The sequence below is a fragment of the Alosa pseudoharengus genome, unplaced genomic scaffold (genome assembly GCF_046254945.1).
Source record: "Alosa pseudoharengus isolate Yale_2024_CS ecotype anadromous, Long Island Sound unplaced genomic scaffold, YU_APseudo_1.1 YU_APseudo_1.1_scf_21, whole genome shotgun sequence".
NCBI lineage: Eukaryota > Metazoa > Chordata > Actinopteri > Clupeiformes > Clupeidae > Alosa > Alosa pseudoharengus.
Window position 1 is genome coordinate 28,180,792 of NW_027468674.1, and position 13,404 is coordinate 28,194,195.

General features: G+C 46.9%; 1 protein-coding gene across 2 annotated transcripts in view; it reads right to left on the bottom strand.

The window, feature by feature from the left end:
- snx29 (sorting nexin 29) overlaps positions 1 to 13,404 on the bottom strand; it is a 107,203-nt gene that overhangs the window by 86,720 nt on the left and 7,079 nt on the right. For both annotated transcript variants that reach the window (XM_076298445.1, XM_076298446.1), the window contains 7 exons: positions 12,938 to 13,118; positions 12,576 to 12,646; positions 11,718 to 11,996; positions 9,517 to 9,943; positions 9,212 to 9,336; positions 7,634 to 7,721; positions 7,410 to 7,492 (listed from right to left, as the gene is read on the bottom strand). In XM_076298445.1, the coding sequence (XP_076154560.1) occupies positions 7,410 to 7,492; positions 7,634 to 7,721; positions 9,212 to 9,336; positions 9,517 to 9,943; positions 11,718 to 11,996; positions 12,576 to 12,646; positions 12,938 to 13,118 (1,254 nt within the window). The remainder of the gene's footprint in view (positions 1 to 7,409; positions 7,493 to 7,633; positions 7,722 to 9,211; positions 9,337 to 9,516; positions 9,944 to 11,717; positions 11,997 to 12,575; positions 12,647 to 12,937; positions 13,119 to 13,404) is intronic.

The window sequence follows — 13,404 nt, forward strand, 5'->3', positions numbered from 1 at the left end:
TGTGTTGTGTGCAGGGATTAGAAACGGTTCAAAGAACGAAAACTGGAAACAAACAAAATTTTTGGACGAACGTAATCGAAAACAGGAACAAAACCAACTTTACTTGTTCCGCAGTGAAAACGCTATATTCAATTTTAGATAACCGGTTAATAACAGTAGGTTGTATCGGCGATTTCAGGCCCAAAAAAGTCCCAAACATAATTGATCACATTCATCTACTGTAATCTTTCCTAACGATCCGCTAGCTGTCTGCCCCATAAGCAGGCCGTCAAGAAAACATTTCTCTGTAGGCACCCTAAGCTCCGAGATCTGTACACAAAAACAACTGCTACCAACAAGGGTTGGCAACGTATCCCCGCTATCGCTGCAACCTTTAACCTTTCATTGAATATCATTCAAAAGTTTTAGTCAAAAAAGTGTTTTTCACAGTTAGCCTTGACATCTAATGTGCTTTGCAGATTTAAGGCTGTTGGGCAAAAAAAGCCTAGTATTGTGCCACCGGCCATAAATCAATTTGTAAAGGAAATGTCATTTTTAAAGGAACGCCATTAATCGTTTTTCTACAACGTTCTAACTGGCTACCATTTAGAGGAGAGGCCTTGAATCACTAGAACGGGAACGAAAAAATCATGTTTTTGCTCAAATCGAACCAAAATGAAAATAATTCTGTTTTCAGTCCCTGGTTGTGTGTGTCTGTTGTGTGCATGTAGGTGTATGTGTGTTGTGTGTGTGTAGGTGTACGTGTGTTGTGTGTGTACGTGTGTGTGTGTGTGAGTAGGTACGTGTGTGTGTGTGTGAGTAGGTGTGTGTGTGAGAGTAGGTGTGTGTGTGAGAGTAGGTACGTGTGTGTGTGTGTGAGTATGTGTGTGTGTGTGTGTGTGTGTGTGTGTGTGTGTGTGTGTGTGTGTGTGTGTGTGTGTGTGTGTGTGTGAAACAGAGAGAAACAAGTGACCATAGAAGGTTGGATTTGTCAGAGCATGTGCATCTGTGTTCATGATATTTTTCCCCGATGCAATACAGTGGAGCAGTGCTTGTCTTTGTGTGTCTATGTGTTTGTGTGTGTGTGTGTGTGTCCATAATGCTGTCATGTACTTGTCAAACATCCTGGTCTGCCTCTTCTGTAACTCCACACTAATCCAGAAGCACTTACATACGACCCTCTACACTCATGACCTCTCTTCCCCCCTCCCCAAAACACCATACGAACCCACCCCGAAAATATTCTTGACCTTTCCTGGAACCAGCTGCCACCTGGTGAGACAGGCCATTACCTCAATCTACAGCCTTAAGAGCCGTCAATTACTGGAGGAGTAACGGAGTGTGGCCAGATATAATCTACCACGCCAGGCCAAGTGCGTCGGCAATGACATTTCCAGTGGTGAGAGTTCATGCTGACTTTGGAAGCAGCAGGTCTGATTGGCATCTGTTGAGTTTTTCCACACCTTTTTAAATTTCGTGGAGGAGGGATGATGAGTGGAGGTGTGTGTGTGTGTGTGTGTGTGTGGGTGGGGGGGGGGGGGGGTTACTGATTTTTTCCATTCTGATTCATCTCAAATGGTTTTGGAAATAACGTTAAAAACATCAAGCCTCCTGAGGTAGTGACTGTGAAAGTGGCCATGTACTGTAAGTTTTTTGGACCGGAGGTTCAGGAGAAGAAAAAAAAAACGGATGAAGGAAAAACAGCAAGGGGCTGAGTGACGACGCAAAGTGATCCGCAGATTTGACAGCTCCTCCTTTCACCATGTTTTCTTGACCGGCAAGAGCAATGAAGCCCTGTGGCACTGGAGGCTTTGTAAATGCCTACTGTAGGAAAAGCTGAGTAGAAGACATGAAAGCAGCACTTGAGAGGTTCTGACGTCTTTACCACGGGAGAGAGAGAGAGAGAAAGAGGGGGGGGGGCAGAGAGAGAGAAACAGAGAGAGACAGCGAGAGAGAGAGAAAGAGGGGGGGGGACAGAGAGAGAGAAAAAGAGAGAGACAGAGAGAGAGAGAGAAAGAGAGAGACAGGAAGGGGGGGGGGTCGGAGCTGCCTCTGAGCTGAGTGGCAGCCTGCAAACCTGCAAACAGCGTATGCAAGAAAGAAAAAGAAAAGCCTATATGTGTGTTTGTGTGTCTCTCTGTCTGTATGTGAGTGTGTAGTCTGTCTTTGTGTCTGTGTGTGTGTGTGTGTGTGTGTGTGTGTGTGTGTGTGTGAGCACATTCGACTGTCAGGCGGCTGATGGCTAAATGAGCCCACAGCAGGAGGGCTGGGAGAAGACACTTCAGTAGCTGCCATCACACGCTGCCTAGGTAAACTCCACAACATGCCGGGCTCCGGAGACAGGAGACAGGAGAGAGGAGAGCACCCAGGAGAGGGGGGGGGGGGTATTTAAAAAAAAAGAAGCTTCTGTTCCTTAAGGGTGATGCCCTTACCACTGACCCTCCTCCTCCTATTCCTCCTATTGCATGAAGCCCAAGGCACTCCTGCTTAATTTAATTAGTCTACTTAAGAACCAATGCCAATGGAGGTGTCTGTGTGGGGTGGGGTGGGGGGATGTGCACCTTGAGCTGAGAAAATTAGTTAAAATTCAGTGCAGTAATTGATAAAACTTCATAGAAAAGTGGAGCATGTCTGACTTTTAATGAAGGATCTCCAGATAAGGAAAGGTAGCTATGTTCGTTTGAATTTGTGTGTGTGTGTGTGTGTGTGTGTGTGTGTGTGTGTGTGTGTGTGTGTGTGTGTGTGTGTCTGTGTGTGTGTGTGTGTGTGTGTGTGTGACTGAGAGAGAGAGAGAGAGAGAGAGAGAGAGAGAGAGAGAGAAAGACAAAGGAAGAGAGAAACAGAGAAAAACGGTAACAGTCAAGTTATGAGCAATAGGGTGTGTTTTTATGTCTGGAAGAGATAGAGAGAAAGACAGAGGGTGTGATAGGTCTTTGGAAAAAGATGGGGGCGCACATGTGAGTGTGACTGTGTGTGTGTCTCTATGTGGGAAAGAGAGAGCGTGAGTAGGTAGGTTCATGGACGTGTGAGTGTGGGCTAGTGAGTGTGTGTGTCCAGCAGATGAGAACGCCCCCTCCCTGATATCTCCATCTGGAGGCAAAATACACCCTGGTGAGTCTGCACTTCATGCGCAAACACACACACACATACACACACACACGCACGCACGCACGCATACACACAAACACAAAACACAGCGATGATTTATGAGCAACTAGTCTGACCATGACCTGCCATGCTGTCCACACACACACACGCACACACACACGCACACACACACACACACGCGCGCACACACAACGCACACACACGACGCACACACACACGAACACATGTCCATAAACAGACAGACGCTCTCAGACAAACATAAGAGCCTCAGTCTCATAAACAACGGGTGGATGAGCTGAGTCATGCATGAACGCCCAACTCATAAAAACATACATAAATAAAACACACACACAAATACACACAAACACAAAAACACACACACGCCGGTTCGATAACTTGAATTGAACCAAGAGCTTTGAGCACTCTTCTCAGATATCCAAGACTCCAAAAGAGCGGACAGCTCCAACCCCGCTCCTCTCCAGCAAAGGTTATCTCCATGGGAGGGACTGTAATGCCATGCAAATGCATGTATCGCGTCCCCCCAAAAATGGGACGTCCCTCTGCACACAGTCCCTCTGCACACAATAAATGAGTGGCCACAGCCCTCCCTCTAGAAATAAAGCCATTTCATTTGACCTCCCATCTCCTATCATTGGAACGAAGACACGTCGTAAAGAATCATCAAACTGGTTTATAACCCAGGCATCGCTCATAATGTGTTATAACAAGCTCCGAGCACGTTCACATCCACATCCACATCCACACATGCTGAGAAAAATTCAAGGAGCGATAATCACAAGGTGCTGATGGCACTTTTGTCTAAATGCCACAGTGTTCTCCCATTGTGTATTCAGTGCCTAACCTGCTCTCACCATGAGAAAATTGAGCAATTTTAGCAGTCGGGAGTGAACTAAGTGTAATCCAAAAGTGAACTAAGTGTAATCCAAAAGAGAACTAAGTGTAATCCAAAAGAGAACTAAGTGTAATCCAAAAGAGTGTGCCGTGCTCTCCCCCTCTTGCAATTGACTTGACGTAATTCGTGACTCATTAATTGCGTTGTCTTGGCCGCGGGGTCGCGGCCGCCTCATGCATTGTTAACGGTGTTTCAATACAGAAATGTCTGAGAGCTGGTGTGGCACGAGGAGACAGGCCCTGGAACAATGGATGCATGCGCGCACACACACACACACACACACACACACACACACACACACACACAGTAACACACACACACACGCGCACACACGCACACACACAGTAACACACACACACACACACACACACACAGTAACACACACACAGTAACACACACACACACACACGCGCACACACGCACACACACACACACACACACACACACACACACACAGTAACACACACACACACGCGCACACATGCACACACACACACGCACACGCACACACACACACACACACACACACAGTAACACACACACACACACACACACACACACACACACACACACACAGTAACACACACACACACGCGCACACACACACACACACACACACACACACACACACACACACACACACACACACACACACACACAGTAACACACACACACGCGCACACACGCACACACGCACACACGCACACACGCACACACGCACACACACACACACACAGTAACACACACACACACACACACACACAGAAACTACTACACTTCCCTAAATCTCACTGAGTATTCACATTGACAAACATGCACATGGACTCTGACACATGCAGTCAGTCAGTCAAGCACGCACACACACAAAAACACACACAAACACACACACACACACACTCTTTTTCTCTATCGTTCTCCATCCACCTAAGTGAATCTTCCCACACAAACACACACGCACACACACACACACACACACACCTATACAGACATACTCCCGCACCCGTTCTCCTGATGTCTGACGCGCTCACACATCCCCACACAGTGCATTCTCAATTCTCAGTTCCTAGAGAAAGAGAGACAGAGAGAGAGAGAGACAGAGAGAGAGAGAGACAGAGAGAGAGAGAGAGAGAGAGAGAGAGAGAGACAGTCTGAGTAGGCCCTGCCCCCCCACCTCCCTCATCTCACTAGGAGACTTGCGAGGCTGTAGTAAAACTCCATCCATCATCTCCTGCTCCACCTGCCCGGGCCCTTTGCTCTGCCCCAGACGCTGCGCCGACCGCAGGCTGGACTCTGAGCCAACAGTGCCATCCGTTGGAGGAAGACAGAGTGGATGCCTCCAACGTAATGATTTATTGACTGCTCAGTGGCTTACACAACGTGCATCATTTCTCACATAACACTCGGTTAGAAATCTCACACGCATTCCTGTTGCAAATTCTGAGCAGGCTTTGCCATGTTTTATGAGATTGTTATACTTCAGAACTTGGGTGTGCATTTTGCGTTTTATTTGACGAGGCTTATGGATGAATATGAGAGCAAGCAGACAGCTAATGATAAGATGATGTCTTGGCGCAGACTGAACAGCTGGTTTGCAGTGTTTGCAATAAATCTTCCGTCGTGGTTTTTTGCGGGGGAAAAAAACAAGTGGCTCTGGACACCTTCCGGGAGAACGCGCAACTCACTCGCATCCATCAGAGTTCCTTCACATGCGCTCGCAGGGACTCAACTGGTTGCAATCGGGCACAGCTCTGCCCGCCGCCTGGCATGGCGGCGAGCCTCCTCTGGATGCTAGGGAGCGCCAGCGCCCTTGGCCGATGCCTGTTTAGCCCTGGCACCTCTGCCACGGCCTATCATCATTACCATCTCTCCATCTTTAAATTGGATTCTTTATTAATGTCCTATTCTCGCCACTTATCAGCACTGGCTCAGAGGAAAGCGCCGCTGCCGGCCAATAGAGTCCTTCCAAACAGGCAGATCTCATCTGCTCTGCCCTCAGAGCTCAATGTGTTACCAGAGAGCACTGCTGCCCCCACTGGTCAAGATGGGTAAAAGCAGCCAGTTCAATACAACCAACAACAATGGTCACTATATCAAAATCAATGCTGTGTGGAAGATAAACATTTTTAATTACTAAAACACTCTACCAGATCTAAAATATGCAGTATATTGGTCCATAAAATTACATTTAAAATCAAAGAAAACATTTTATGACTATTTCATTGGCTTAGGAACGTGTGCTGCCCCTGTCTTCTGTAGTTTATTTAGAGAAACAATATACAAGGCAAGGAATAATTTAACCTCTGAGGGTAGTGTTGTGGTAATGTGTGCAATCACTTCCATGAAGCTGGAAAGCTCTCATCATTATATGACTAACAAGTAGTCAGTGACGACAATGGCTTTTATGTGACTCCATGGACTTGAAGCAGAGAACCTCTCACTCTCCCTCTCTACAAAAAGGAGGATGATAACCAAACACTTCTTGGAAAGAAAAGGGAATATGTTGTTAAGATTTATTTCAACAGTAGCCAGGAAATAGTCAGAAAACCTCATTATATGATGGAACTACGTTCCATGCGGCAGCCGTGGCCTATGGGTTAGCGCTTCGGAGTTGTAACCGGAGGGTTGCCGGTTTGAACCCCGACCAGTAGGAACGGCTGAAGTGCCCTTGAGCAAGCACCTAACCCCTCACTGCTCCCCGAGCGCCACTGTTGTTGCAAGCAGCTCACTGCGTCGGGATTAGTGTGTGCTTCACCTCACTATGTGTTCACTGTGTGCTGAGTGTGTTTCACTAATTCACTGATTGGGATAAATGCAGAGAACAAATTTCCCTCACGGGATCAAAAGAGTATACTATACTATATACTTATACTTCCAACCAATGAAAACCAACTGGATAATTTCTGGTTACCTGGTTACACAGTCAGTTGAATTGGTTAGTCATAGGGCCTGACTCATTTCTAGACTGACTTCTACTACAAGTTTGCTTTCAGTCAATTCACAGTTGGCTACTCATGCAGCAGTTGGTGTCTGGCCACACAACCATTGGGAAAATCCATTTGGAGAGTATGGGGAGTACAGCGAGTAGATTAAACAAGTTGCATGCTGTGTCTCAAGATGGCCATCTCACATGTTCTGTCCTGTTTTACATCATTTCTCAACCATGAATCGACTGTTTTCTTTTTTTTGCTGAATGCAAAGGCAAAAGGGCCGTATGAGAGAGAGAGTGGCAGGGGTATAAAGATTTAAAAGGAGAGGGAGAAAGGAAGGGAGGGAGGGAGAGAGAGAGAGAGAGAGGGAGGGAGGGAGAGAGGGAGAGGGAGGGAGGGAGAAGGGAGAGAGAGGGCGAGAGAGAGAGGGAGAGAGAGAGGGAGGGAGGGAAAGAGGGAGGGAGAAGGGACTGAGGACTCACCAACAGTCATGGACTCGGGAAGGCCTGGGGTGGGCAGCATGCTGCTAACAGGTGCGGTCGCCACTGGGGGACTGGGCTCCATGCTGGGACAGGAGGGAAATGAAGCAGAAGGAGAGAGACGTGTGAGAGAGCGATGGTCAGAATGTTCCACAACACCTGGCATGGAATAAAGAGCAGTACCAACTTCAGCCACTCCTGTACCTGAAGGATGAGGCTGAACTTACCTGAACTGCAGCTGGGATGAGGGCTTCTCCACGTCAGACGCCAAGCCTGTGCTGTATGCCCCAAAGCCCACTGTCTCCACTGAACTGACTGAAAACACACGCACGCACACACACGCACACACACACACACGCACACAAAGGATAATCTCAAATAAGTTAAACAGGTAAGGTTTAGCTCAACACAACTTTATGTACCAGGGCTCCAGGGTGCAACTAAACATTTTCATAGGTTACACCGGTGCACCTAACAATTTGTGAGTCTAACTCTGCATCCCCTTTTTGTGACCATCACATCTTTCATTTCTTTTTTCGTTTTCTATTTCAAGTAGGTCTACATAAAGTCTTCTGGAGATACTCAAGCAGTCTCTCTTTTCCCTGCTCTCTGTTACTCTCTCAAACAACAGACCCGGTCCTCCCCCTCCGCGCCACTACATGAATCAAAACACTCATTTCAGGACTGATCGGTTGACCGAATCGCAATTCAATTCAGTATTCATTATGGATTACATCATGAACACTGGAGCGCATTTTTTTTTTTTTCAAAATTCAAATGAACTATTCATTTGTTCTCATTTCAACAAAGACAATTGGGGAGACCAGATTTTCTCAAATAAATCATGGCATGCATGTACAGAGCCTTAGGGTAGTTAAGCTAATGTTAGAACACAACTTGGTTGTTGGAGGTTTAGCTGCTTGTCAATATCAACAACTAGTGGATAACATTAGGCTACCATTCATTTATTAACTCTGATGGAATGTTTACTCGGTCGACCCTGATGAAAAGTGAAAAATATTTTGCAAGACTAAAAAGGGCTTGTCTGGGGGAGGCACAAAGACAGCCTGGACCAAAGGAGAAACATACATAAGGAAATTGACGAGTGATTAGATACCCAATGACTTTGTATGCATCTCCAGGCTACAACCAGTGCAGCTGCAGCAGCAAGAAACAGTCAGGAGGAGATAACTGTAGAGAGGAGTAGAGGGGGAGGAGGGGGACAGTAGCTAACATGGTGCTGTGGGAGAGCCAGCTTGTGCAAGTGACGGCTGAGATGAACAACAAACACAGAAAGATGTGGCTTCATTTCTGTCAGGCTATCAGCAAGCGCAGAGGCACTGGATCTAATCCAGAGTGGATGGATAGACCAGACATAACAGGTAATAGTAGCCCAATCACTGTGATATCTGCAAAATCCTTACTCATTTTGTGTTTCTCTCTTCTGACAATAATAATGTTTCTTCTGTTGTATTACAAAAAAGTATTTTATACATAAATGTGCCCCCAGAGTCCAAGAAGGAAACCTGCGAATACCCATCCCTACTCTGATCCTGACCCCTGACCTATTATTGCAGTGCCGTGACAAATTCCTGGTGCACTTAAATGAAAACGTTTTTGTAAACAATTAGTCTGGATCCCTGTGTACAGTTAAGATGAGAAATATAACTAAATCTAATCTTAGTACTCCAACATCACACATGGTGACTCTATGAAGTAGCAGGTTAGCATTTATGTAGTGATGCAGTCGTGTTGCGTAGAAGGGATTATGCAGCAGTGATGAAAGAAAACATTTGACCTCTGACCTGGCTGCGTGTAGACATCCGAGGGAGCCAGTGGGATGAGGATGTCTGTGCTGTCGTTGTCATTGTCCGTCAGGATCTGTCTGGGGCTCCACGTGGAAACACTCGACAAGCTACCCACCACCATCCTACACACAAACACACAAACACACACACACACACACACACACACACAAAAAGAGAAAGAGAGAGAGAGACACACATCACAATCTCTTCACTGCCCGTGAATATGATACATATTTTTCAAACGTGGCCATTCATTCTCTAAAAATAGGCTGCCGAGCTGCTTTAGGGAACACAACACTCACTGCTCTGCGCTCCCAGACTCCTCCTGTGGCGCCGCCCTTCCTTTCCCATACACGTCCTCGTCCTCGTCCTCCTCGTTGTCGATGCTCTTGGTGTCCAGCGGCGCTCCGTTGTGGGGGGGCGGGGTGGTGGCCCAGCTCACGATGCCGCCCTCCAGCAGCCCGTTCTCGGAGGGCGAGGGATCCAGAGCCTCCTGGGCCTCCAGCGGCTCCGCAGGGTCGGGGTCCTCCTCCGGGCTGCCCTGGCCCACCGGGACTGGGACTGCCGCCGTGGGCGTCCCCGTCACTTCGGCGGCGGTCGCAGCCAGGCCCTTCCTGGGGCTCCGGATGCCCTCGTAGGACTCTTCTCCGTCGGGGTCGTCGTCGTCGAAGGAGATGATGTTGGTGATCTTCTTCTTCCGCCGGCGCTCCTTCCTTGCCAGGCCGGAGTCTGCAGGGGACAGAGGAGGCACTGAGAGGGCCAGCAAACAACCCCACAAACGTCAAGTAAACGTTGCAAAAACGTTACACTTTCCCATAATAATCCCCATGTGAATTGATATGAATTGACATGAATTGATATGAAGCGACTGAATTTGACTGCTTACTGGCAGCTCCTTCGGTGAGCCGCAAATGGGCGCAGACAGGAGTGCGCTGACACACACTGTCAATTGCTACCGCGCACCAGCATAGAAATCTACAATATGACAAGCATTCAATAAACAATGGACTTTATTGAGCAGCGGCAACCAAAACAGGGCTGAACAGGAATTGGTACGGCAGCAGTGAAAGTGCTCAGCTCTGGTATGCGAGTGGAATCTACGTCATCGAACATGGAAAGCGGAGTACGCAGCACTCGTGTCGGCGCACTCCGACTAATGGCCATGCGTACAAACAAACTGTAACAAAATAAACAAAAACAAAAAAAACAAACAAAATACACTGTCCTAGCTTAGCGTGCCCTGTGTTAGTGGCAACTATGAAACACCCACTCCAAGTGCAGTAATGACAAATAGCAACAAACCAACACTGTATCGGAGTACATGAAAACCATGAAGTCATGGATGACCATTTTATTTGCAGTGTCCAGCCCTCACACACTAGAAAGCCCTGGAGATAAAGAGACGCCGGCTTATGAATATGAAGCAGAATGTAAGAAAAATTATGAGATGAATGACTTCAACATTGTAATGCTAATAGGATTAAACCAGATCTTGGATTATATCTGGATTTTAATTAAGAATCTCAAAAGTCAGAGAGAAAACATAATTCCGTCAAGCACACTGCACACTGCTAAATCCTTGTCTGGGACACTTGCCCCACATCCATTAATGGTTGAATAATAATTACATAATCATCGCATAATGATTATTACGACAGTGTGCCACATCTCATTTTCCCTGTCAGGCACTCAACCAAAATCCAAAAAGCATTGACGTCGGCGAAAGACAAAATGTGTGAAATAATCAGATTAATCAAACTTGACAGACGTAAAATGTATTCTTGGCATGGTTTAATGTGAGTGCATACAACTAATGTTACTCCCCTTACCAATTCCAATTCTGAAATAATTTTCCCCGTCATTACTTCCCTTCTGTGAAGACGGATTATGAATAATTTTAGATCTCCCTGGAGCACAACTCCTCGATGTGCGCGGCACCACGCGCATTTCTGATCTACTTAACTAGATACAGCTGTCTAGACGGTCCACCTCGCGTTTAAAGATTCACAGCTTCCAAAGCCTCACACCACAGGAGATGCAACTATGGGAAGAGACTGGGAACAGACTGACATCGTTTTCGCCGTGACACTGTACCAGTGGGGAGTGCTGGTATCTAGAGACGCAGCCAGATAAGAGGAAGTCATGCTCTCCATTTAAACATACTGTGGGCCTGGACAGAGCTTTTCTTAAACAATTTGCCCTCTGGCACCTCTGGTGTGCTAGACAGTGTTTATCTGTTCAGATGTTTGCGTGTGAGCATAGTAGCTGTGTATGGGAATAACAGTGGCATACTGTACATAATAGCACATGGGCATGACAGTTCAAGATCTTGTTCACTGTAACTCTCTTTCAAGGGCTCTAAAGCAGGACTCTCATCCATGTATTTGAATAAACTTGCAATTTGCTGAAATTGCAAACATATGCACCCCTGTATGTATGGCTGTGTGTGTGTGTGTGTGTGTGTGTGTGTGTGTGTGTGTGTGTGTGTGTGTGTGAGTCCTACCTGCGGAGGTACTGCGGGGTATCACAGGCAGCGGGTCGGAGGCACCCTCCGGCCGCGGGGTGAAGCCCGGCACGACGGCGGTGGCCGAGCCGATCTCTCGCAGCAGGCTGCTGACCCCCTGCGTGGACTCCTTCCACAGGGTGCTCATGCCCTGCGTGGACTCCTTCAGTAGGTGGGACACGGTGGCGCTGCCCCCACCGGCCACCCCAGGACCACCACGGCCCTGACCGTTCAGATCGGTGTTGTCGATGTTAATGGCAAAGAGGATGGAGTTTAGACCTGTGCAGATTAGTGTAGAGTCACAAGAGTCATAATGATGACTTCGACAAAATAAAAATGCCTATCGTAAAACCACCAATTACCGTCCCTATCGTTTGAAAATTCTAAAACATGTGATAATGAACATTACATTTTTCAGTAGCAATAGGTGTGTAGTCAAAATCTGGTTTGGTTCTTATCGGGACTTTTACTGCCTGAAATACCCGATTTTGTTTACCACGCTCAGAGTTTAGTGCTGGGCTGGTGGGTGCCTATTTCTGCCCTTTCACACGGCACATCAACTGTTATACTGAGAATTCTTGTCGCAACCTCTGAGATGTGCGTGCCTCTTGCACAAATCTGGAAACATAACCACGATAAAACCCTTTCACATGAGTAGTAGTACAATTTTACATCTTGTATTTATATAATATCAACTATGCAAGTAACGCATGAAGTACCATATGCACTGAGCAAACTAAACCAAACAGTAAAACGGAATCCATAGCGCCCATCTACGTGTACACCATCTTACTAAACATAGTCACAATAGGGAAGGTGAAACCAAAACCCAGCCCAAGGATGAAAATGTAGTCTTACCAGCAGCCATGGTGGGCAGCATGCTGGCTCTCTCCTCATCCAAAACAAAAGCCCAGTCTTCATAAAAGGCACTAAGGACATAAAAACAATTATTAACTATTCTGTCTCTGAACTTCCAAAACAGTTTAATTCAACCTGTAGAACTCAAGGCTTTAATTAACAAGCGTTCCTTCACGCACAAAGACATACGTGCACAGACCCAAAAATGAGCACACACACAAGCAAACACACACACACACAAACAAACACACACACACACACACACACACACACACACACACACACACACACACACACACACACACACAAACAAACAAACACACACACACAGAGAGAGACCTCAGCAGGGGTCATTGCGCTACCTGAGACGGGTGCGGTCGGCCAGTACAGTGTGCAGGTAGCGCTCGAGCGAGTGCTCGTTGAGCGCGGCGCGTAGCCAGGCTCGTCCGCGGCCCTGCTCTGAGGTGATGTGGCGCAGGGAGTAGAAGCGCTGCAGCTCGTGCCGGTTCAAGTGGTCCTTCACATAGAACCAGAAGGTCAACTCTGGAAATAAGAACAGATTTTGTTTTTGTGTTTTTTTTTTAGTTTTGATGAACCATTTTTCAAGGAAGAACCTTTAGTTCCTGTGTAGACAGGTCCAAAAAGAGCAGAGCATCAAAAAAGTAAAGGGGAGCTCCTGAAATTCTCATATTCAAAATCTGAGATGGTGCAGCAGCAACCTTATCTGATTTAACACAGAATGACCCACAAGTTAATCAATAAGTGGGATGAAAATAAAAAGTACTAAAAAGTGGGATCAAAATAAACTTCTGCAATTCCACCACCTTGA